At 41.7% G+C, this 25,868-nt stretch overlaps 1 protein-coding gene across 4 annotated transcripts; it reads right to left on the bottom strand.

The window, feature by feature from the left end:
* Positions 1 to 12,201: 12,201 nt before the first annotated feature.
* Positions 12,202 to 25,346, bottom strand: RPP40 (ribonuclease P/MRP subunit p40). 4 transcript variants are annotated; one of them, XM_038129195.1, is made up of 9 exons: positions 24,931 to 25,346; positions 22,849 to 22,993; positions 21,895 to 21,963; positions 19,814 to 19,909; positions 18,072 to 18,197; positions 14,635 to 14,833; positions 14,404 to 14,465; positions 13,575 to 13,709; positions 12,690 to 12,827 (listed from the first exon to the last, which is right to left on the bottom strand). In XM_038129195.1, exons 1-8 carry the CDS (start codon positions 25,315 to 25,317, stop codon positions 13,612 to 13,614), a joined length of 1,182 nt encoding a protein of 393 aa, XP_037985123.1. In that variant the 5' UTR covers positions 25,318 to 25,346; the 3' UTR covers positions 12,690 to 12,827; positions 13,575 to 13,611. The 4 variants fall into 4 exon arrangements, with proteins under 4 accessions (XP_037985121.1, XP_037985122.1, XP_037985123.1 ...); XM_038129193.1 differs by lacking the exon at positions 14,404 to 14,465 and having other exon boundaries at positions 12,202 to 12,827; XM_038129196.1 differs by lacking the exon at positions 12,690 to 12,827 and having other exon boundaries at positions 13,598 to 13,709; positions 14,374 to 14,465.
* Between the last annotated feature and the right edge of the window lie 522 nt (positions 25,347 to 25,868).

Genomic DNA, 25,868 nt, shown 5'->3' with positions numbered 1-25,868 from the left:
TTAAAAACCCGGAGCGCTGTGGGTTTTCCAGCAGCAAGGCCTGGCTTTGTAGGTTGGGGATCTGATCCTGTGGAGTGACACTCCGGCTTGTTGCCGCCTCTGATAGGATTACATTTATCAGGGAGCTGGAGGGCCTCTGCGACTCTGTGTCTCTGTGGGGACCCCTAAGGGGAAAATCAGGGTCTCCTCAGAACTGACAGGAAAATTTAAGACTTCCTCAAAGAAGAAAAGAAGCAAGGCAGAAGAAATTCAAGGGAAGAAGTGGAACTGTTCCTAACAATCATGATAATTGCAGTTTTGTAAGTTAGGCTGGCTGGGTGCCCAGAGTGGGTAAAAAAACCCCAAACCAGTTTAATTGACAAGCATATAACCATTTGCACGGCCCTGCAGCAAAGCAAAATGACCTCCAGCTTCTCAAAAATCCCACTTGCAGATTTTGAGGGAATCCTCTGTAGCTCCTCATATCTACTTTTTTTCCTCTTTGAGCAAATTAATGAACCTAGGCTTTAAAACACTCGAGAGGCTTTATATTTTTGACAGGAACCATGAGATTTAGTGAGACAACTGTCAGTAAAAACAAACAGGAAATAAATCTTGCCTAAATTTTTTTAATCCCTTATTTAAAATATGTTTATGATACATAATAAGCCAACTACACACACCCAATGCATAATATTCAGTAGTCAAATACATATCCTACATGGATAATTTACCCAATAGGTTTACAGGGTTTTGCCTATCATAAGAATTTTAGCTACATTTTTGTCTCTAAGGTTTCACTAACAAGTCACCCAGTTACCTTTGCAACATGACAACTTCAAACTCCGTTTCATCCCCCTGCCACAATGACCTACCATTGTAGCAGTACGATTTCTGAATTCAACGCTTGTGAAAATAAGAAATGTTCACAAAACTGCAGACCAAGGCATCCTGGCACAGCTTCAGAAGCTTTACTTTAAAGGTTCTTGGTGCAAGATTATATAGGATAGGGAAAGCTTCACAAGGAATTCCAGGCACTCTAGAGGTGGATATCAGGCATCCTCCTTGATGTCCTCTGTGGTAAATAAAAAATTTCTTTTTTAAACAGAAATTGGAACAGTGAAATGATTTTGGAACAGTGGAAATGATTTTGTTATTTGATCTGCACGGGGTTTTCCTGCCTAGAAAGAGTTAATCCATAAAGTAGTTTTCTTCCTTTAGCAGGAACTACACATCCCCCGATTGAATAATACAAAATAAAGAATTATAAGAAATGGTGTCCCTCAGGTTTACTGAGGGAAGAGGCAGGAGCCACATGAAAGAGGAGCCCCTGTAAGGCTGTGCACTGTGCTCTCCCTCATCTTTTGGATCAGCACAGAATCTGCCCACGTGTTTAACCCCCTTCATCCCTCTCTGCTGCCTCGCCTTTGTTCAATCACCCTTGAAGCAGAACTTCACCAACACTCAGCAGCTTTTCACAAGGACATGTAAAACCTTTCCCAGCTGAAGAGGCCAGTAATAGCTGGAAAAGGAACATGGGCTCTGGAGGAAGCTTGGCACTCTTCTGGTTTGAGCTACATGCATCTGCTACTGTTCAACATTAGAGAGACTGAGAGATTCAGGCTCTTAATTGCCCATTCACGCTGACATGAAGGGCTCACACCGGCCTTGAGCACTGTTGGCTACAGTCTGCCCAAAATTGCATTTAGCACCTAATTTTAATAAGTTTATCTTTCCTAATGATCATTTTGTATCAGGAGAGAATAAGCAGTCCCTCAAGATCCAGTTCCTTTTTCCTTAAGCCATTGTAATACACTGGTTTCTCAACCCTTGATGCCAGCTCCCCACATGTTCAGAATGACATAAATCACAATTTCATCTAATCTGCATCTTTTCTAATAAAAAGAAAGCCCATTTCTCTCCTAGCATTATGTCAGCATTCATCCTTGAGGTCCCCTGGAGCTGCATCCGATTCCTACCAGAGTACAAAAATGACTGGAGCACAATCTTTCGGTTGCTTGTATTCAAATCCTTTAGTCTGTTTTGCTGTTATCCAGCTTTCCCACAAACTCAACTTGATGCCTGCTAACACAATGCACAGTACCCTGGCTCAAGACTCGCTGTTTATGCTGCTCTGGACACGTCTCTTTCCCTGCCCCCAGCATCTCTGTGCTTTATTTATTCTGCTGACTTGTGCCAAATGCTGAAGTCACAGTCTGAGTTTTCAGTTAACTCATATCCCTACCTCTTTTTCCTATTCTTACTGCCTTTCCTCACAAATGTTACCAGGTTTGAATAGCTCAGTCTTTTTCATACCTGCCATATATTTACATAATGGACAACTGTGGTTTATTTTCCTTCGCCCCCTTCCCACGAAAACCTGGCAGCTCACAGTGCTCCATCCTTGTGTATTTGCATATCACCTGGGATAATCTGGACCTCACAGTGACACGGAGGTTAAGAAATATGAAGCTTATTTTGGCTCTGTTGTGATTCTGAATCCTAGCAGCCAACTTGCTTCTTTCAAAATGTCATTTTTCAGCAAAACCCACAGGCTTTTAGACTCTAATTCATCCCAAGAATACATTCAGATGAACAGGCTCCAGCCGGCTCTCAGCTGCCATGAAGCCAACATGCTAATAGAGCTCCATCTTTGCTTTCAAAAACCTCATGACAGGATAATTAACTTAATAGTCCAGACTTCTCTTGGGTCAGCTTCAATTCCTTTCCCAGAAAACTTCCCCAGGCTCTTGACAGTATCTTGAAACTGGTTTTCACTGTCTCACACTGTTACTGCTCTTGACAGTCTGTTTCAGCATTTTCCCATGTACTAACTTTTTCCATCACCAAGGCAAGCCAGATGCCATTGAAAGAGAAGGAAAACCAGGAGCGATGGATCCCCTCAGTAATTCCCCAAAACCTGGTACAGAGGGCATTATCCTGCTGGCAGCAGCACCCTCGGAACAGCTACAGGGATATGACTCAACACCAACTGCAGCACCACGAGACAAGGACATTTCTGATCCTTCTTTAAGAAGGCAAATCAGGTTTAAAAGCATTGGATTGAGTGAAAGACTCTGCAGTGCACTTTCCTCATCTGCAGCCTCCCTTTTGTAGTAAGAGCAAAATCTTTTGTGCAGCTTTGCTACTCTTCTCCATGACTTTTTTTTTAAAGGAAGTAGCAGAAGGCAAAGATTGTCTGTTCTTACACATTAGTATTGCACTTGACATGATGCTGCTAGCAGGCATTTCATGTTCAGTATGAGAACTGATTAGAAATTTGGGCAAAGAGCTCAGAAGTTGCACCATTTCACTCTTAATGTGCTACTACCCCTAGTGAGTCCCTCATTGAGAACATCCAGAAAGTTCATGCAGGAAAGGTTTAGACAGCAGGAATAAAGTTTATACCCTCTGCAACAAAACCGACTGTAGTAATTTCAAATTACAGACCCAGGGAAAGATCTGTGGAGGTCAAAAAACAACGACAACAAAAAAAAAGGCAAACTGAAGATGAGTGAATTCAAGAGAAACTGAAGTTGACAAGAAGCTGCTACTTATTTCTACTTCTGAATGGAAACAGAATTCTTTGACAAAACTGATTCCAGAAAAATTTGCCCAAACTCAGGGTCACACAGAGGAACTCAGAGCTGATGAGAGGACTCAGCTCTAGGGCCCACTGTCACCAGATGATGTCACCCACAGCAGTACTTATTTATGAGCCTGCATGCTTGCAACAAAAACATTTAAATGCCTTTCATGGGCAATTATCAAGAGGCTTTTTTTCTTGCCATAGTTGTACGAGGTCAAGAAACCAAAAGAGTTTGTACAACACCGATCAGCTTCTTGATTTCTTTCACACAGATTCTTGTATTTGTAGATTTTCTCTTAGGACAGGGCAGCATCTCACCTCATTTGATTGTGAATGGAATAAACTTAACATGCTCAGAAGTGTTGGGCATTGTAACCTATTTATTAATTAAGAAGAAAAAAAGACAGGTTCTTAGCAAATCCAGGACACTGAAAGAACCTGAGAGTTCTTTATGCACACTGCAATAAACTATCTAAACATTCTGTTCCCTCGTGACCACAAAACTCTCAGACTGTTTGAAGATGAGTTTGGAGAGAAACACATCAGAACCTCATTTTTTTTGTCTGGAAAATACTGTATATCTTTCTAGACTATTATCAAAAAGATTCAAGGCAAAATTTTTCATATTTAGCCCACGACCAAGATGAAAATCCATTTTCATCTTTATCCTTTTAGGGTTTTTTTGCTGAAATTGAATTTGGAGGTAAAAAGGGGGCCATCCACAACCCTTTCAGAGTAGTAGTTGTATGAGCTGCACACCTTAAAAACCCACGGTGCTTCTACCATGTCCTCACAAGTTACAGGGACAAGCATCTATGACATTTTGGACAAAGTCTGGTCCATGAAGCCATTTCTGTGTTATTGAAAAAGCTTCAGCCAAACTTCCTTCGTGTGTAACTGCTGCAGTTTTCAACTTTTACAAACAGATGTCAGTGAATCCAGGAGGACTTAAACTTCCTGAGCAACTCAGCAGTGCATACACTGGAGTAAGACAAGAAAGAACTGTTCCAGATTATGAAGCAGCAAAGCAGACCTGCATGGGGCAAGCCTGCCTTCTGACAGTCATGTTAACGATTTTCTTCACAGCTCCCCACTCAAGAGGTCCTTCAGCATATAATTCCAGCCATGCATTACAGAAGAAGCTGAGGAAAGAGCATCTGGATCTAAAAAAAAAAATCTCACATTTAGCTGAAACATAGCAGCAACTCCACTCTGAGTCCCCAGAGAGGAAAAGTCAGCATAGCTTGTCATTCACAAAAGAGACTAATCTGTAGAATAAAACATTGGCTTTTCCACCTGGTCTGCCAACAACAGTGAAGAGCTCTGCCTTGAGCTTGTGTGCTTTCTTACATGGAGGTGTCGTGGCTACACTCCAAGCTCCCACTTCCATAGGAGCTATACAAGAGGTTCCCACAGCCAATAATACCTTGGGGACTTGAAAGAAATCTACAGGAATTCTTCATTATTTAAAAAATCACTCACTTCTCTTCAAGGGAAGGCAGAGAGGAGAGAGGTTCCCATGCAAAGTAACAGGGGTGAGGTTGGGCTGGAAGCCCTTTTGAAGCCACATCTTATATCGCTTTCCCGAAAACGTGTTCAATCCCTGCTGAATCTTGCCCCTCTAAATCTTTGTTGCAAGGCACAGAGCTCTGATTTCACTCTAATTTAATGAGAAGCTTAACGTCTAAATGTTTTGAGCGTTGCTTGGGGAATAGCAAAGAAAGCCTGGCAGCAAGAAGCAGAGAAAAAGGAAAGAAAAGAAAATTAAGTCTCTGACCCTTTGAGAAATCAGGGAACCAAAAAAGCGTCCTACTGATTCTGCAAAGTTTAAGGGACTTCTATCAACAGCGATCAAAACTTGGCTCCTAAACCTCATGTATAATCCCCAAAATAAAGGTCTGGCTGCTTCCCACCAAATGCATCAATTTTTGCCTAGATCACATAGAACTGACATGCTTATAATGGAGCCATAATTAATAGTGTTTCAGCAAAACAATGCACGGGAATGTCTCTCTGCTCGACTGAAAGCAAAGTCCTACAGCTAAAAATCCCAGCCTTCCTCTCAGGGAGAGCAGAACAATGAATCTTGCTGCAGAGTGACATATTCCAGGCAATTACAAGAGCTGCAGACCTCAAAGCCACACTCTGAGCATGACTGGAACATAAATAGATTAGCAACTGCTAAGGACTGCTCTTCCTCCTGATTCACAAAGCATGTTCCCACTTTTTTTAAGGCTTTTGATGCCTTAAATGATGCACAACCATTCTTTTAATAAGAAAAGCCATTTCACATTTTTATAAATATCCCAATTGCTCCATGTTGCCCTTAGTTACCCTTCGTCCCTCTGTTCTCTGCAATGCTGCTGACTAAATGGAGCCATGATTTTCCAGCACATTAAAGACTTGCCTTAAGCAGAGTAAACCCGATCCTACTTCCTTCACTTACATCACCCTCCAGGCAGGTAGAGCAAAGATATGACTTGTTTTGCCCTGAAGCCCTGGCCAGAACCACCGCAGCTGTGATTAGCAGTCTTCAGAGGAAAATGGATGTGCCAAGCACCAATAGCAGGTTCTGAGGTAAATTCTTCGAACACTAAATGGTAACCTATGGCTCTCTCAGAGTGCTTTGCAAAGCAAGGAGCATCTCTGAGGCTGTTGCATTGAATGGTTAAGTGTCAGAGCAGCTCAGAACTGCTGAGCTATTTCTAGAAGGTCAGCCAGCAAATTGTTACCAGGGCTACAGGTAAAACCTGGAGGTCTCTATCACTGCACATCAGGCACCCTTCACTTTCTATCTCAAACTGTCTGTCCTCATGTCCTATCCCACCCCCCCCCCCAAAAAAAAAAAAGTCCCTGAAAAACCCAATGAAAACACCTCCACCAAATTTCCACTTCCACCAGTGCAGGCTGCAGTAGAAGCCAAAAGAGCACTGTAATCCTTCACACAGTCTCCTAGCTAGTGTAGGTGGCTCACTACTCAGCATCCCCACTTTTCTGCACCTCTGCTCTGAGAAGAAAAGGAGATGCACTTTGTGAGGCTGGGTATCCAGCCTGAAGGCTGTCAATGCCTTGGGGAATTAATTGTTACAAAAAACCACCACAATGGTCTGCTTTTTAAAGTTTTCAAAACACTGTAGACACTGCTGCTTTTTACAGATATAATCTGAAGGTGCTTATATAGTTTTAAATACTTAATCAATGGAGCTTGCAAATCCATACAATGAATTGCTAAATGTCAGCTATTCCTACTGACCTTTAAGATCAGCGCAGGCACAGAGGCTCCACGAGTCTCATACTGGGATTCTAAAGTATTTAACATGAGAGATGCAAGTCATGCCATCCTGAACAGCAGCACAGACGTCAGTGACACCAGGAACACACCACCACCTTCCTGTCAGGTCAGTCACAAGTACATGATATGGCATTTAAGTCAATTATAGGAAAGCAAATTATACCAAATAATCACAAAGTTCAAAAATATGTGAGCGCATTTAAATAATTTTATGGGGCAACAACACCTTGTTCTGACACCAGGAGAGCCAAAGACAGATTTAGTACGTGGTCAAAAAACAGGCATAAAGACCAATGCACCACTGCTGGGTTTTGTATCTGCTCTGCAAAAGCTGACCATTTAAATTCTTCATTACCATCAATAACAAAGAAGAAAACTCTCTTCATAAATAGGAGTCAACGTTGTCCAAATGAGAGTAGTGCCCAGTTAGTTAAGGATTTTATTCCATGCCAAATTACAAAAACTTGTGAAAATCGCCATGTAACAGCACTAGCTTCCTGTAGAGTCTCAAGATAAAGCCTTTTAAAAATGCATATTCCTTCTGGCAGCACTGAATAAGGCTAAAAACTTCAACAGTGACGAAATTAGAAATACTTGACTGCATGATAAGTCAATAAATGTGCTGTTATTCAACTGTAACCACACAATAAAACTTAGTCCTTTTGCATTCTCTGTACCCCTACTGGAAGATGATGCAGAAAGGCTGTCAGTATCTATAGAACCTGGCCATCTGCCTTAGGCATGAACAGCAATAATAATAATAACAATATTTATCTATATTTTACGGTGAGGTGAGGAGGGTGCAGAAGAGCCTATTCCAGTGCTTAGGATATTCTTCAATTACCCAAGTCAAACACATCCATATTCTAATAACTAAATCATCCTAAGGAAGCCAACTAAAAGAAACTGGCCTCAGCCAAGGCTCCCTGCTCTTTGCTTTCTGGAAAACTTCTTAAAGTCACTTTAGCTCCCCCTTTTTGCTCCTGTATACAGCTGCATTAAAATAAGTTCTGTTCAGTAGTGCTGGAAGCTACTTCCAAGGGTGAAACAGAGGCCACTGCTTTATAAGAAGTTGCCTTAGTTTATAGTAGATATTTCTGAAGTTCTTGTTACTATTCAGAAGGTGGTGGTTATTTAATAGCCCACTAATTCAATTAGTCTCCAGTTTTGGTCTTTAAGCTCCACTCTGTGAGTAAAAATTATAAAGAGAAGTAGTTCAGGCATGTTTCAGCATAGCTACCACATTAAGACAGAGTCAAGTGCATGCATTAATCTTCAATTAACAGCATCAGAGGAACTATAATCTAGCAGCTAGAGTACTGGACTCGCTACAAAAACCTTTCATTCTAATCCCAGATCAGCCACTGATTTGCTGTGCACCTCCCGTGAGAGGGGAAAGAGAAACACCCCTCTAAGTTCTCCTTTCCCTTTAAATCTTTTGTCTGCCTTACCATTTCTTTTTGTAGTAGCTGTAGCAGGGACACTCCCTGCATGAGCAAAACTCCCCCGTGGCTCTGCAGCACTGGGTGAGCAGCCCAGCTGCTAATTGCAATTAACATCAACATCAAGGAGATCTGACCTACCTCAAGACAGTTGACAATTTTTGGCATTTCTATAACTTCTCTATAAATCAAAGAGAGGCAGCCTGTAGCAAAAAATAATAAAAGCACACAAATTGCTTCCAACAAGAACATTATGGTCCATCTTCTTGGACCTTCCTTGCTCCCACAATTGCTACTCAAACCCCAGGCTGATGAGATATGAACTTGGCTTTATTTTCCAGTCATCCAACTTTATGTACTGACTAGCCTCTCCAAAATGGATATTTCCCAGTAAATGAGAGCATGATGCAACCTGAAGAGAGCTGATGTTTCTCTTTCATTAAGCTTTGCCACCTCCCTTTCATGCTGCCTTAGATTAGCGCAAGTTCTTGTCTCTCTTGCATTCCCCAAACTCTGCCTATGCCAAGTCTCGCTGTTTTCCTCCTGCATCTCTGGTATCTGAGGAAGAAATTTCTCTTTCACATCCTTATCTCTAACTTTCCTCAGAGTCCCCTCATGCTAATATTCCTTTACACACCATCAGTGGTGGTACCATCACCATCATCAGTCTCCCACTCTTCCTAAAGAGATGCACACCTTTATAGGATACATACCTTTATTTCTCCAGACAGGTTTCTGATTCAGGCAGCATTTGCAAACCAAAAAGGCAGATATGTTCTATTTAGAGTGATTCTGTGCAACACATGTTATCCAACTACCTCAGCTTTCATCTTCCTTTGTCAACATGAAAGTTTGTCTTCTACTTGTTCTCCACTAACCAATCTATGAGCACCCATAAACACTTAGTCATAAGTAGTGTGCCTGGAAAACCACGTGGTCTCTGTGGCCCATTTCCAGAGGGTTCTGCTACCCCCCCTGTAACCTCTCAACAGAATTCCCTCTCCATCCACCAGCAGAGGGGCAGGACTGCCCAGCTCACTAGGCAGGCTGAGGTTAAAGCAGAGCAATTCCCTAGCTCTCAAGGAGTGGCTTATCACCGCATTCCAGGACAACAAAACCTCTACTTCTCACACAACCAGCTTGCCTCAGGCTCGTCTCTGCATTCAGATATTTGGCTCTCCTTCCCCACGCTAGATAAAACACTCCCCTGAGGCAAAATTTTTTAGTAAGCACTTCGTTGCCTTTGATCTCAGAAGCAGCTGGTGCACAGCTGCTCCCCATTACTTTTGCAGATCTCAGGAGCCTTTTTGCATTTTCCTGTCCTCCCTTACAGGCAGGCACAAAGGGCAAGAACATCACCAGCAACCATTTTTCATTCTCAGGCAAAAACTTTTAGTTCCACCTCACGTGCCCTGGCCAATCCCTCCTTGAACTACTGCCCACCCAGCTCGGTCTCAGATCTTCCTTCCTAACGGGATCCCCAAACATGTGAGCAATGCCTTCCTATGCCTCTTCTCAGCAAGGGTCTCCTCCATGCTTGGGAGTCGCCTGGAGAGACACAGTACTCCATATGGATGGTAAAGGACAGGCTGCTGTACCTCATCCCAAGAAAAAAAAAATTACCTTGGGCTCAGTTTTTTCTTTCTTTTTTTTTTTTTTTTTTTTTTTTGGGTTTTTTTTTTTGTTGTTGTTGTTTTTTGTTGTTTTTTGTTTTTTTTTTTTCCCCCAGGAGGTAAGATAGGAGTAAATTCCACCCCAGTTTTTCTTCCCTGCAACTACAAAATCCAGCAAGCACAGGAAAGCCTCTCCCCTTAGAGGTGAGTGCAACATTGGACCTTGCTAGGAAGCATGGATCTGGTTAGCACAGTATCACCTCATGGAGCCTCAGATTAGACCAACTGCAGTGCCTATTAACAGCACGAGGTTTCTCAATCTTACTTTATACCTGTTTAAAGAAAACAGGAGAAAGCTAGAGACCAACCCAGCATCTCAAGTTACGGAATTCACAGACAATATTTTAATCCCTTTCCTATCTGGAAAAGCCATTTGAAGCCACCATCAGCAGACAACTACGGACTGTAGGATGCAGCAGAGCCATCACAACATTGAGCTTTGAGAAATGCTTGCAGTCCCTGGCCTATGTACACAGCAGGAGGGGAAGGTAACTACTGACCAATCTGCTGAGATTTCCCTAGACATCCACAAAAAAAGAAAAAAGAAAAGAAAAATTAACCTCAATACTCACATGCTGAGGAGAACTGGGAGCTGAAATCCTTTTTCTCAGCTTGCTTTACAGAGTGATCTCACTGAGGCAATCACTGTGCACTCACCAGCACTTCTGCAGCTCCTTGTCCACCAAGGAGCCCAACCTGCTCATGCAACCATTAGAAAAATCACTTCACCTGATTTTCATTAGAAAACTCACTTCACCTGGTCCTACTGGCTGCCACTTCAGAGTCAAGTCCCACAGCTGCTTCTGGAACCACTATGGGAAGCAAACCCACCCACAGAAGATTCTTACTTCTGGGTGGTTTTTTTCCCCCTCAAGCAGAATATATTACACTTGGTTTTATGCCTGTGTACACTGTTGAGGAAAAGGTTTTACTAGAATGTAGTAGAAAGACGATCACATTCACAGGGCCTATAGTTAGTAGCTCTGTAGCTACAAACTCCAATTTTTCACAAAAATTTAGGATTTTAAACTTTGTATTAGAATTTTTGTTACAGGTGTAGCTTCCAGGAAGGCTCAAGTAAAAACTCTTGACCTTCTGGTCAAGAGGAAATAGGAAGATACGTAAAAGAAACTGGTAACAAAAAGTCCATAATGCCTCCACAGACACTTTCAAAAGTAGACTTCAGTCAGCAACTCAAGCCCTTCACACTGATGCACAGTAATGAAACACAACCATGTTAAGTATTCCCTAGTCATGTGCCAAGGCAAGAATTTTCCCAGACTCTTGTACCATTGTCTATTCAGTTTGTGATTGTGTGAGTCTGTCTGTAGATGTAACTTCTGCTCCTGGCAGCCTACTAGAAACCAAACAACATCATGCTTTAGAAAACTGTTTGCTGATTCATTGGAGTTGTGTTTGCAGAACATGTAGCAGAGCTTGAGCAAAAGAAGGTTGGGGTAATGGAGGGGCGTGCTAGACAAATACCACCTGGTAAATCATCCAGCATGATTCTCCTCACTGAAGAGAAACAATAAATACATAAAAGCAGAGCTCAGCTGCTTCCCACAGTCTTTCTGCTTTTCTGTGCCACTCACCCTGACATTTCCACTACAGCTTTTCTCCAGATTCCAGTACCAATCTCTCACTCCATCAAGTGAACAACTTCAATTTTAGCACTGCAATGGTACTTTAATGATACGTACCCACTCCTCAAATCCTCAAAACAAACCCCAAATCCCACCTTCCCCAAACCACCATCCACCTTTCCATGGATTTCAACAGGAGTAGCATGGATTCTTTATAGCTGCCTCTGCTCTCAGCATTACTGCTTACTGTTAATGAAACCTGTTTCACATCAAGTGCATTGTGTGAGGGCACATCCACAGCTTCCTTCCCAGAAATGGGTCTGCAATAACATCGCAGTGGGACTCAGCTCCATGAGTTGGCCTGTAAGCAAGAACCACGCCTTCCCTTTGAAAGTTGAGATTTTGTGTGTGTGTATGTGTGTGTGTGTAGGTAAATTAAGAAAGGAAGCAGCAGACTTTTGCATCACTGTCAGAAACATACTTCTGATAATCAACTGTGATCTGCAAAATCAGGGGGGCGGGTCAGTAAGCTTTCACTTTTTCCACGTTCAATGGGTGCTCCTCCCAGTGCCACACACCTTCTCCTCTTCTTTATTCTCCTACCCCTATCAAATCAAGGAGAACAAATCCATCCCCCTTGTTTTTTTTTTTTTGCTAGCATGTAGGCTGAAATACCTTTAACAGGGATATGAAGGTTTTGCAGATCTTTAATGTAAAGAAATAAAACACTTAATCCCAAAATGAGCTTTCCTGACAAATATTTTAGCTAGCACTCTGTAAAGCTAATTTTCAAATTCCAAATTTGCTCCTGGAAAAGACAATTCCTGAGAAAAACTCTCAGAAACTTAACTTTTCCTAAAAGCTGTGAAGTTTTGTGAAGTTTTTCAGAAGGCATTGCGTAACAGTGGAGAAACAAAAATCCATTCCTTCCATTGGCTACAAATAACAAAAACATGATCAGACTCTTAGTACTTAATCTGTTACATAACTACTTGTACAAAAAATATTTTATTAGTTTTCTGTCAGTAACAAGGGATTATTAGAGAACTTCTTCTGTGGATGAAACTTTATGGAGGACAATCATCATGAGCTCCTACAGCCATCTGAAGCCAGTAGTCCAGATTTCTAAAAATGACAAAGTTGTACAAGTTCTCTCCTCCTTTGTGGAAACCATGTTCACTTTCTCTCCAGGAAACAGGGCTGTCTGCAAAGCCATGCACAGTTAAGGTCAGCCAATATGCCAGTTTTGGATCACCAAAATAGCAACTGCAAGCAAGAAGACAAGATAATCAGTGATTATAATGGAATAGGCAGCACATTCAAGCCTACAGTATCAAGTAAAACAATCAAAGACACACTTCAGTGAAAAATTATTAACAGTTAAAAAGTTTAGTCCATAATAAATAAACTCGAAAGAAAATATTCAGAATACATTAGGGAACAAAGTAAGATTGATTATCTATTATTCCTATCATAGGTTTATACATGGCAAATCTGCAAGTCGTAGCAATTAGAAAAAGTTCTAAGTTGTAAAGTAGCAGTTCTGACTTTCCTACAGCATGCACTGTCTTTCAGAAAATTGAAAATTTAATGAGAACAACTGCTACCAGGGAAGAAAAAAGACATTGGAGGAAGTAAAGTAGTCTAAGGCTGTGCTTGACACAAATACTTTTACCACCAGAGAGGAAATAGATTATGAATAATCAAAGCCAGATACTATCCACGCTGCATTTTAAAAATGTAGGAGTACCATACAGACAGTTTCTTAGAAATTCAGATAAAAACCAAAGTCATGACTACAATACAGGGCAGGCTTTTTCAAATTCAAGGCACTCAAAATTGTCTGTTACATTTTATACTGATGTCAAGCTTTCAGCTCATTTCCTAATTAAACAAAAGTCTACATTTATATATTTTGCTATTTATTTCCGACTGAAAAGTATTTAAAAGTGATTTAAAATTAGAAGTGTTTGAGTACAAGTGCTATAGTAATGTGCTGCTGTCAGTCCTTACCACAGCTGCTCCAATAACTGAATAATCTTCTCAGGAATTATAAAGCCTGTGATTGTGCACAAAAAAGCTTTTTCCACCACTGTGTTGGGCTCAGGGCAGCAATAGGTTGATAAGAAGCTGGAGGATTTGTTGTCTCTGGAAGAAAAAACAACAAAGTAACTGAAATAAATACACTTTAAATATTCTGTAGGATGTCTTAGTAATCAGAACTTGTACCATGCAAGCAGGATCTATGTATATCATCTAAATTAATGTCAAGTAACTAATGACCAAGCAATCAATACAAAAGATCTCATGGTGCTGTGGGTTAACCCCCACACACCTGCAAGCACCCAAACACCACACAACATCTGCTCACTCACTCACTCCCACCTGGAACCGAAAGGGTAATAGGAGAAAATGCATAGGTTGAGATAAAGACAATTTAATGAGCAGAGGAAAAGTTCCACACAAAAGCAAAGCACACAAAGGAATTCATTTACTACCTCCCATGGGCAGGCAGATGTGCAGCCATCTCCAGGAAGGCAGGGCTTCTAACTGACTTGGGAAGACAAACGCTGGAACTCGGAACATTTCCCACCCATCCTTGCCCCAGCTTTTGCTGCTGAGCATGTCACCATATCCTATGGTGTAGGATATCCCTCTGCTCAGCTGGTGTCTGCTGTCCTGGCTGGGTTCTCTTCCAGCCCCCTGCCCACCCCCAGCCTCCTCACTGGCAGGGCCATAGGAGAGACAGAAAGAGGCCTTCAGACTGTGCAAACCCTACCCATCAATAGCTAAAATATCCCCTGTTACCAACACTCTTGGTCACAGATCCAAAGCACACTACCACACCAGTTACTGTGAAGAAAATTAACTCTATCCAGCCCAATCCAGTACATATGGGTGCCCCTAAAAACACAGATAAAGTCATTCAAGACTTACATAAACACTTAACTGCATAAAATACTCTCACTTATAAAACAATGTGTCTTAATTTTTATTCAACTATTTCTTAAAATAAATTGTGGTTTTCCTTGCTTAAAACATTTTTAAAGATCAAACAAATTCGAGTACTTACAGGCTAACTTGATTCAAGACAGCACCCAGCCATTCAAAGAGCTCCTCTGTACTGCAGGACTCCTCTGGTTTTCCTTGTAGATCATTACTTTGTAACACTGGACACTGCAAGTCCCTTAAGGTGCTGAATGTTATTTTTGGCTTCAGGGCCTGTATTTGGTTTTTTGAAAAGTATGACATCAATGTTGATCCCTCTGCACCTTAACAACACAGTACCACAAACAGCTGTTATGAAACTACTAAACAAAAGAAGCAGTGAATGCATGAAACATTTGTATATAAACAAAAAAATGCAGTGTGAAACTGCTTGTGTCCTTTTAATCCATGGCAGAACCTTAGAATTTTTGGCTTCTTTATCTTCTTGGAAATAAAAGTTAGTGCAAGATTCAGCAACTTAATACAGCTCAGTGAATTTGCTCTCTAACTACAAAGTGTAGCTTTGCCAATACAAAAATCAAGCAGAATTAACAGTGTGAGTAATAAAATGAGTTTGTTAAAAAGATTAACTCAGAGTGTTCCTGAAAAGGAACAGATAAAATGGAGCAGGAACATCATCTCAGAACAGCATTTTCCCTGAATAATGGAAAAGTGAACATGTGATTAGAGATTTAAGAACAGATTTATCAATGATATAAAGAGAAATTCCAGAATAATCTGGAGCATAGGGACTGAAGAGAGAAGAAAGAGGAGAGGCTAAAGAAATCAAAATACATCACCAAATGCCGCTTTACTAGGAGAATAAATTCACCCCTGCTCCCCTCTCCCTGATAACTCTTCAATGCAGTATGGCTATAAGAATTAAATGTACCTTGATGACTTGAGGGAAAGTATTAGTAAGAGATCCAAAACACCAGGTACATAGACTAAAAAACTAACTTAAGCAGGCATATTTTAAATTCAGAGATATTACCAACTTGCTTTTGAAGCAGGAAGGTAATTGACATGGAATAAATTCTCCTAAATTTCAAATCCCAGATAATGTGTGCTATTTTCAAGAAGTAACTATGGGTGTCTAGGAGACCAAGAAATAATGCCTCTCTCATGAAAAGTCTAAAGTGCAGAGCAACATCAAGATACCACAGAAAAGGCATGAGTAAACGGCAGAAATTCAAGAATAGAATAGAAATTCAAGAACACTCAGTTCACTGTGGAGTACTATATCTAAAATTTGGTATCAGAAAATATGGACTGCCGGAAGTCTATCAGCCACTTACGTCATCAAGGACAATCATTTGGGGGAATAGAAAGAGAGTTCAGCTCTTTTTTTTTAGCCATTCTTCAAAAAAATATTGTTCTGAAGGGCACACTGACAAAGGCACTCACTGAATTCTTCTTAATTTAGTATTTTTATCAAGATATATGTAAGTCTGAACTTACATATAAGAAGATAAGAAGAGAAGATCTTCTTTACATTCTATTGGCATTTGTTAGCCTAACAGGTTCAAATAATGTATAATTTTGCCCTAGAATTCCTAGAAAAATATAGAAAATCATACATTTTACATGTCTGCTACACGTGGGAGCCTCAGCTACAACCCTAAATGCAGGAAATCTCAAAGACTACAGTCAGACCCTAACAGAACAATTCCTCTGGCTACAGAGCAGCTTTATATATTAACAGCAACCAGGCACATCATCAAAGCTCTTCAGAGGCCACTGAATTTCATCCAATAAACACGTACAATTGTGATAGAAACTACAGCAATAGAAAAAAGACTGTATTGCCTCTGTCATTAAAGACATGAGATGCTCCATATTCCCTTTTCCTGTTCTTCTTGGTGCCAAAACCACAGTGTGGGAAAACTGGGTATGAAAACCCAAAAATCCTGCAGTGCTGGCCATAGCAAGAAACACCAGTTATGAGCAGGAAGACTGAAAGCAGAATGTTCACAGAAGACACAGATTCTCTTGACAAAACACAGCCCACTTTTTCCCTTCCAGCAGAATCTACACAATGTCTCATATCTATTAATAAAAACCTATAAAAGTTTTATTTTTGTCAGTACTAGGGAACTAATAGTCTTTTGTGTGTTATGAGCACAAGATTCTTGCACACAAAGGCATTCAGATTTAACTCCATATTCAGGAAATGATTGACCTGACCTGTTTTGGGGATGTAAGAAAGTGAGGAAAAAAAAATGCTATTCTTCCTGAATGCTGTTAGCACGGGCAGCAGCAAACATATGAAAAATAGTGGCCCTAGAGGCATTTTGCTCTCTGTCCAGGGTCAATAAATCCAAGCAAGCTGAGCGTGAAGATCTGCCACCTCAGTTGGATTTATGTCACCATTTATGGTAGCAACAGCCTTCACTGTGACTCTTTCCTGAAGATTACAAGGACGGGAATTGCAAGCCTTTAAACAATTTCTGTATGACAAACAAGGAAGCATCCTTGTCATATGATTAGTACTTAGAAAGGGGGAGGGGAAGCATGAAGGAATAAAGTGAAACATGGGACACTCCTAAAGGAGCTTGTAAACAGCTTCTGTTTCTCAGATGAGTTAAATCCCTCTCAGACTTGGCCTTAAAGAGCCAGGAAAATAAATAATACAAAAAGGAGATGGGAAAGCATTCTCAGAGACCTTTCTAATATCATTTCTCCCTAGTGTGGAGACTCAAAGCAAAACAACACCAAAAGCTACACATCTGTGATGAAGAAAGCCATGGTTTTCAGTACAGACACTTGCTGTTTTCATCAATTCTATGCAAATGCTACATATCCCTGCATACAGCCTGTTCTATGGTAACACAAACAACTGGGGACTTTAAAAAATTTCCCTCAGAGGAGGAAAAAATACTTAAGTCCAGAAGAAAAAATAGTGTAATTAGAAAACAGTAGATAAACAAATAATAGAAGATTATTTGAAACAGTACAATTTCTTACAGCAACCTTTTACTTGGCTCCAACCTCAAACAAGCGCTTGAGAATAAAGCGATCAAACAGCAGTCTGCGTATCCAGGTACATGGCACACAGTGTAAACAGGGAATCTGTACATGTCCTGTAACTACCCCATCCTAAGCATGTAACTAGATACATAACTTATGTATATTAATAAAAAAAATACAAACCAAAAAAAGAGTATTGATAATGGTTACGCATGTCGCAAATTTATAAAGAAGAGGCAGCACACCATCAAACAGGCAAAGTTTTGCCAGGTAGCCTGGGCAACACAGAGAAAGGAAATGAAGCAACTAATATATCTCCTATGAATCACTGTTGTGCTCCAGAACTGAGATGTTCTGTGCACAGGAAGTAACACCCTCCCCACCCCATACAAATAAACAAAACAAACAAAAAATCCTACCCATACACATTTTAATCTAACTTTTCCCTCCACTGAAAATGCATTTGTACAATCACTAGAAAAAAAGAGTAAACTAAAAATTTTTGGACTTCATGTCAGTTGCATTTTAGCTTTGCTTTTGGTTCTTATTTACCTGTATTATACCAAGCCAGTAGGAAGTCAAATTCTAAAGGTTTCTTTTCTTTCAAGGCCCAAAGCACTCTGTTATGTTTCTTGCTCTCAGGGTAAAAGCCAGCATCAGTCAAGTCAATAGTGATAACTGCAGAAAATACACAATAGCTATTGGTACCCAATTAAAATAAAATTTATTATTAAATTAGAAAAGCACAAAGAAACCAAAGAACATTACACTTCCTCTTTACATCTACAGAATCTTTACAAAGTATTTGATTATGCAAATATGGCTCCCTATTATGTAAATAAATATTCACCTCCTGAAGTCCTTATTTTGATATAATCTGGAACTGCTTCCTCGTGACTAGAGGGACAGATTCCTCTTGAAATGGCACTGACCGAAGTCCCTGAACGGTGCCTTAAAAATATTTTGGTAATCAGGCAAGCTATTAGCAGTAAAAAAATCCCTATAATTTCTAACAACAAAAGTCATGTATACAGAATGACACCTTTTCAATAGATTGACTTTTTCCTAGGTGAATTGTCCCATGCATAAGTTATATTTATTTTTCAAATGAAAATTTCATAATATATTTTGATGATCAGAATGATAAAATGATGTCCCATTTTGCCGAAATATTTACTAGAGATAATAAGTTTCCCCTCCTAAAGTTTTTATGTAACTATACCTATCAACTGCTGCAAGTTCCAATATATTTGAGATGGCACAGTGTTCATGTTTGGGTTTTTTTATTTCCTAAAAAGACAAATTAATAAAATTCACACTCAAGATGTCTCCTCTGCAGCTGTTAAAAAATTACGTTTTTCAATTACTTGGTACATAGAGATTACCATTTCAGATGTGTGAAACATAGAAAAATTCTGCCTCTCAAACATGCAGCCTTGGGTGAGGCTCTTCACTGATTTTGTATAGTGCACACATTTTAAACACCTCCTTAATCCGTTTAAAATTTTCTGACTTAAATCAGAAGGTATAGACACCATGCAGAGTATGCAAAAATTCTTAAGTACTTCATCACTCCAGTAGAAACAACACAATGAGAACCCTTGAAATTAAAAATTTTATAGAGTACTTAAAAGGTGATGTATTTGTATCCTTAAAGCTGTTTTACTACTTGGAGAAAAAGTACTTTCTCTCTTCAGGCAGTCCTTGTATATTGTATTGCACTAAATAGTTTATTTAGTTGTTGTTTCGCACTGGGTGATTTGAAATTTGCACTGAGTAGTCCTTATATTGCATGAAATAGTTTATGTTATATCACATGGTTTGTTATTCCCTTCTCCCATCACATGGTCTCTCCCTCATCCACCCCTCTGCCCTGTACCCCCTGCTGGTCTGTCCCCTGGTTGCCCCTCCCCTCCTCAGTGGTGTCCCGTTGGCTGCGGTCCTCTTCCCCCTGCCCCCATTCCCTCAGGTATAAAAGTCTCCCTCAAGAAGGGAACATCGTCTTTTCTACCTGGGGGGTCGCCAGAGTCTGAGGTGTCCCCTGTCAAGTCAATAAACTTGAGGACCCTCGTCCCCACGTGGACAAGAGCGCTTCTCATCTTTTACTTTCATCCATGTAAGATCGTGTGGGCTGGGGTCCATAGTGGACCCTCAACAGCACGAGAGACACGGTTTTACACTTGTATTTGCATCTGGAAAAATATAACCTAGACAACAACTAATTGCAGTGAAAGGGAAGTTTCAGCAGCTGAACAAGGTGCTTCCTAAATAAGCCCGTTGATAGAAATACTTACTATATCGCATTACTTTTTTGCCCGAATACCGAGAAGGGCGACCTTGCAGTCCAAGCTCCTCATAAGTATCCTTATCCACTGATAGAATTAGTTTACCTATAAACAAACCAAATTTTAATAGAAATAATCTTCTACTTGGTTCCCTTTGAAGTCTTTTGAGAACTGTATACCTTTTACAACGTTAGCTTTGGATCAATGGTATTACTAATGTAATGCAGACTCCTTAGTTCCAGTTAAATGGATTACCAGATTAATCCTTAAAAAAAAAAGGTTATAACCCAATTATTCTTTTTTTATCAAAGAGGTCTTGTGAACTAGAGTAAGAAAAGCATAATATTATTCCTGAGATAGTCATAGCTTTTTTACTGTATTACTCAGTTCATTGTCTCCATCTTTCCTCCACTCATCCTCTAGCACTTGCTGTGTCATTAGCTGAGCACTACATTGCACAAGGGCCTGATTTAGTAAACATTCATGCTCAACATGCACTGCTCAACTAAATAAACAAAAGCAGTTCCTCCAAGTCCAGTGGGACTGCTCACACTGAGTAAACTACGCCTGCTAGCGATGAGCTGATCCGTGCTGCAACACTCTGCTTCTGTGCTCATACACTAGATCTGGCTGCTGCCGCTTGGTACAGAGCTTCACACAAGAGCCCTCTTTCTAACACAGTCCTTGGGTTCTACAGCACAGAGCACAAACAAATAAGACTGCAGAGGAAGAGTTCAGACAGTGACATCACCAGGAACTGTAACACTGCCTCTGCAATAACTGTGCGCAGTTTGTAACACTTGTATCACACAAACCCCATTGCTATCAAGTATCCATTTTGCCAGGACTGTGCTAACAGACATATAAAATAATTCTTCTCAACAATATGAATTTACTCATGCCTTCATGGGCACCTGTCATTTTACAGCTTCTTAGGCTGGAGGGCAGATAGACCGCTTTGTATTTCTATTATATCTTATACACTGTTAAACAGAAATAAGACAATGTAATTGAAGCTCAAAATAGCTTCATTTTCTCACCTGAGATGTGCGACATTTTATGATGTCTTCTCATAAAACTGTGATGCAATTGAAATAGTTTTAATATGTTACATAGTTCTCAGGGAATCACAGAATCGTCACAGAATCATCAAATGGTTTAGGTTAGAAGGGACAGTAAAGATCATCCAATCCCATCCCCTCTACCATGTGCAGACACACCTTCCAGGTTGCTCAGGACCAGGTTGCTCAAAGCCCCATAGAGCCTGGTCTTGAACACTTCCAGGGATGGGGCACCACAACTTCTATGGGCAACCTGTTCCAGGGCCTCACCACCCTCACAATAAGGACTTTTCTTGTAATATCCAATCTAAACCTACGCTTCTCCAGTTTGAATCCATTCCCCCACATCCTACTATTACATGACCTGTGAAAAATTTCCTCTGCGGTTCTCTTCCCTTTAGGTACAGACAGGTGCTCTGATTCTCCCCAGAGCCTTCTCTTCTTCATGCTAAGCAACCCCAGCTCTCTCAGCCTGTCCTCATAGGAGAGTGATCCAGCTCTGTGAGCATCTTTCTGACCTCCTCTGGACTTGTTCCAGCAGGTCCATGTCCTTCCTGTGCTGGGGACCCAGAGTTGAACGAAGTACCCAAGGTGGGGTCTCACGAGAATAAACACTTAATATTTTAAAAGTGTTCCTAAGCAGTGCTGATAACTCTCTTTTTTGGTACAAATTCTGTCTTAAAGATCAGTAGGAAACATGAAGTTGGAATGCAATGTTTTTACAAAGATTGCAATTATGCAGCAATTGCAATTATAGTTGAAGCATTGACAATCTGACTATACATAAGCGAAGCTCATTTTTATTGTTTTTTTTACTTCCTTCAGATAAAATAAATAATTTAACAGCATGAATGAAAAAAGAGCTAAAATTCGTATTTTTTCCAATTCATACATGCTTCTAACAAAGCTGGCAAGTACAGCAAGCATTATTTTCCAGTTTACATCATTTCAAATTAGAAAAAAATAAAACAGAAACAACCCAGACCCCAACTGACATGTATTACTGAAACCAAAACGAATCCCCCATACCATTTGGTAGCAGAGCTGCAGTATTATCTTGATCAATTTTTGTCTTATAGGTAAGCGCGTAGCATGAACCTTTAACAGTAAAGCAGAAAAGCATGAGATTACACAGTCTGTGAAGACAGACATGACAAGATACACAATTCACTTCAAGACAACCAAACATGACAAACACCATCTGAATCACTCTCGTGTTTTCTTCGACTAACTTTCTTCCACCTTCTCAAGCAAAATGGCATTGTTATTACTTTTATAAACCCTGTTCTGGCCATATTTTAAAGGGCTTATAATAGGGACAATCTTAATAATATGCCCTGATATGACAACATTTTCTTTCCTTCTGTGACCTGTGACTCTCCCCAGCCATCAAGTGGAAAACCCATTTTTTTCCCAGACATATTTTTATTACCAGTTCACACAAAGACAAGGTGGCTGGGAAGAGGCTGTATCTTTCTCTGCATCCTCTTTGCTCTTACTGGGTAAGGATGAGCTGTCACAGCTCTCTTAGTGAAATATAAAAAATAAGGAAGCATATTTTTCTCTTGTTTTCTCTGGAGCACAGCTGAGCACAGCTCTGTGTTGAAGTATGAAGGAACAAAAAACGGAGAAGGAAGATTTCTACAAGAATCTGCATAAAAGCGAGGTGTAGAAAAAACAGGTGTGAGGATGCATGGAAGCCCTCCTGATAGCTGGCTTGCAGAATTGAGGTGGAATAGAGAGAAATTTATAAGGAACAATCACAGGAGTTTAGACCCAGTGGGTATAAACAAACGTTGTCACACATGACAAAGCAGAAAAAAGCACATAAACAAATTCATGCAGAATTTGCTTAGTACTTTTCCTTTCCTTCCTTTAAAACACTTTCCAGAATAAATACTAATAAGACTATTAAAATTTTTGCTGTGCTATAAAAAAAAGTACATTATGACTGCGTTCGTTCTGTTCTGATTTCCTTCTTACCTTTCTTCACAAAAGCATCAATGAATTCATGAGCGACCAGTTCATGAATGGGTAAATTCCTCACCAGGTAGTACTCTCCAATATCTGCAATTGTGCTTTTCAGCACTTCAGGCAGCACGCCACATTCCGGGATCAAAAAAGACACCTATTAGGAACATATTTGTAATGTAAATCCTATCCTAAAACCTGTTCTGAAAAAAACTCCAACCAAACAAAACAACAAGAAACACAAAAGAAAACCTGTACTTTTCAAAGATGTATTAGTATATTATGTCAAAATGAGATGGAAAAAAAAGTAATATCGGGCTATTGTCTTCAACATGTATCAATTTTCATGTACACTAATGTACTAGGTACACTAAATACATTATTTCGTGGTTTGAGTGTTGGTTTTTTGATTTGTGGGGTTTTTTTCCTCTTTTTTTTTACTATACAATAGCATTTGATGTATTATGCAAAGACATGATCTTACACAGTATGAGTTATCAGACGATCTCGTTTCACATCATTACACGTTTTAGCTTGATGTCACACTGGGGCACCTCCTTCAGCCCTTGCTGGGGTACTTGTTGAAGCAGTTGTAACTAAAAATGTAGACTAAGCATTTCTGTAATCTTAGTGGAAAAGCAAAGACCAAAGTAGAATCTTGAATTTACCTTTTGCTTAAAACCTTCCCCACACATTTTCCATAGATCAATTGAACCCTGAAGTCTGGCAGACCAGGGAAAACAAGGTAACATCTGGCAAGTAATATATGGGCAAGTACGAAGCTTCCCAGGTAGGATAAAGGTGTGTCTCCTTGCTCCCCCTTCCATCACCCAAAAAAATATTTCCCAAAATTGTTGGAGAACAGGTGTGTATCTCCCTTGGCACACCTGTTCAAGAGAAGTAAGGACCGACAAACGCACTGCCTTCCACACCGGTAGAAAGCTTTCTGATTAGCTGCTAAAAAGTCTCAGAAGTCAGAAACAGCTAACAATTAGCCCAGAGAGTTACAGGGTATGAGAAGGGAGTTACGAAACAGGGTCCTGCCTGATTGCTGCAAAATGTGGAATACCTACAAATTTTCTGAAGGAAGGATGTTCTTTGATGTTTGGCATTTGTACACTTTCAAGCCTAATCAGCAAGAAGGGAGATTTAATCCATGAAACAAGAGCACAGCTAACAAGCTTTAAGTGAAGTCCAGGTCTCTTTGTTAACATTTAGGGCTGGACATGTTTCATGGATCTCAGACCTAGGGTGAGCTTAACAAAGCTCAGGGAGAAGGATGTACCACTAAAAGTGGACAGAAAGAACGCAGAATTTACAGGCGACCAAGACATTTGGCAGAACTCCCAAAATAAGTAAGAAACTTAATAAACCCAGCAACCTTGCTGAATCAGCTCTGAGTGGATAAAAGGCCAGGTAGAGAACACGACCACCGACCCCAGAAACCCCCTGACTCCTAAGCAGAGAAAGACTGAAATGCGGATTAATTAGCCTGGGAGACTCGTTAACCAACAGAAGACAATAATTAAGAGACCTATGTAACTTGTAGCCAATGAACACTAATTCCTTTGTTCGTTAAAATGTATAAATAGTGAAAAGTTTTGATAGGTGGTGTGCTTGACTTGTGGAAACCTCCGCCTGCTGCCCTGGGCGGAATAAACGATGTCTCCTTTCTGAACCGGACCCTGCGCCTGTGTTTAGAGAGCTCCCAAAACCGGCACCATCGCCTCTCACACCGGCTCACCCCTCTGCTCCTCCTGCCCGCCCGCTCTTTCGCTCCTGGAGGAAGGAAGGAGTTTGTTTCCCCCATGCTGCGCGGGACCACAAACACAAAGGGGGGCGAGTTTGCCTTCATTTATTTTCCCCCTCCCCAAAAGTGAGACGCGCGGGCAAGGACGGAGGAGCCCCCACAGAACAGCGAGCTTGTCGCCAGCGGGGCACCGGCCACGAGCCCCTGGGGCAGCTGATGCGCAGAACCCCCGGGGCCGGGCGGCGCGGGCAGCTCCGATCCGATCCCATCGATCCTTCCCTCCCCTCCTCTGCCTCCCTGAGGGGATCCCGCCGAGGCCCGGGGCCCGCGCTCGCGCCACTCACGCGGCAGCTGTAGGCGTGGTCCCGCACGTGCGCCGCGTGCCGCGAGCGCGGGTGGCGCGCGTGGCCGCGCTCGCACACCAGCAGGTGCCGCGGCGCGCGCCCGAGCTGCGCCGGCAGCATCCCGGAACCCGCCCGCCTTCCTCCTCCTCCTCCTCTGCCGCCGATCGGGAGCTGCCAGAAACAGAGAGGAGGGCCGGGAAGGGGCCGTGCCGTGAGGTCACGTCCGCCGGCTCCGGCGGCGCAGCCGCTTCCGCTGTGGCGGCGGCGGGGCCGCGGCGGCCTCCCTCGTCGCTGTCGCCGGTGCTCGCTCGGGGCTCTCGGTCCCTGTGGGCTCTGAGCAGCCCCGGCACGGATCGGACACCGACCCCGCAGGGGCTGGGTGTGCATGTGCTGAGTGCGCGGTGGTTGAAGCACGGTAGTTCAGTGGCCGGAAGGAGCTGGAAAGGGACCTTTTCCAAGAGCCTGGAGTGACCGGACAAGGGGCAATGGCTTCAAACTGAAAGAGCGTAGGGCTAGATTAGATATTAAGATTAAGTACTTTACTCTGAGGGTGGTGAGGCACTGGAACAGGTTGCCCAGAGAAGCTATGGATGCCCCATCCCTGGGAGTGTTCTAAGCCACGTTGGACAGAGCTTTGAGCAACCTCAGTGGTGGAAGGTGTGTCTGCCCGTGGCGGAGGGGATGGAACTGGATGAGCTTTGCAGTCCCTTCCAACCCATCCGTTCCCTGACTCCCGAGTAGCCCTGCCGGCTGAGCCAGCCCCGCAGGCGCTGGGGGCTGCGCTGCCGGGCCCGGGGCGCCTCTCCGGGCTCTCCGCTCGGGGTGAGCAGGCACCGCGCAAGAGCCACGGAGCGCGACCCTGCTCGGATGTGCTGTGTGGTCTCACCGCTCCCGACCCTGCTCGGATGTGCTGTGTTGTCTCACCGCTCCTTCTGTAC

This window comes from Motacilla alba, chromosome 2 (assembly GCF_015832195.1).
Source record: "Motacilla alba alba isolate MOTALB_02 chromosome 2, Motacilla_alba_V1.0_pri, whole genome shotgun sequence".
NCBI lineage: Eukaryota > Metazoa > Chordata > Aves > Passeriformes > Motacillidae > Motacilla > Motacilla alba.
The sequence above is the reverse complement of the archived record's forward strand: the minus strand, read 5'-3'. Positions and strand labels throughout refer to the sequence as shown.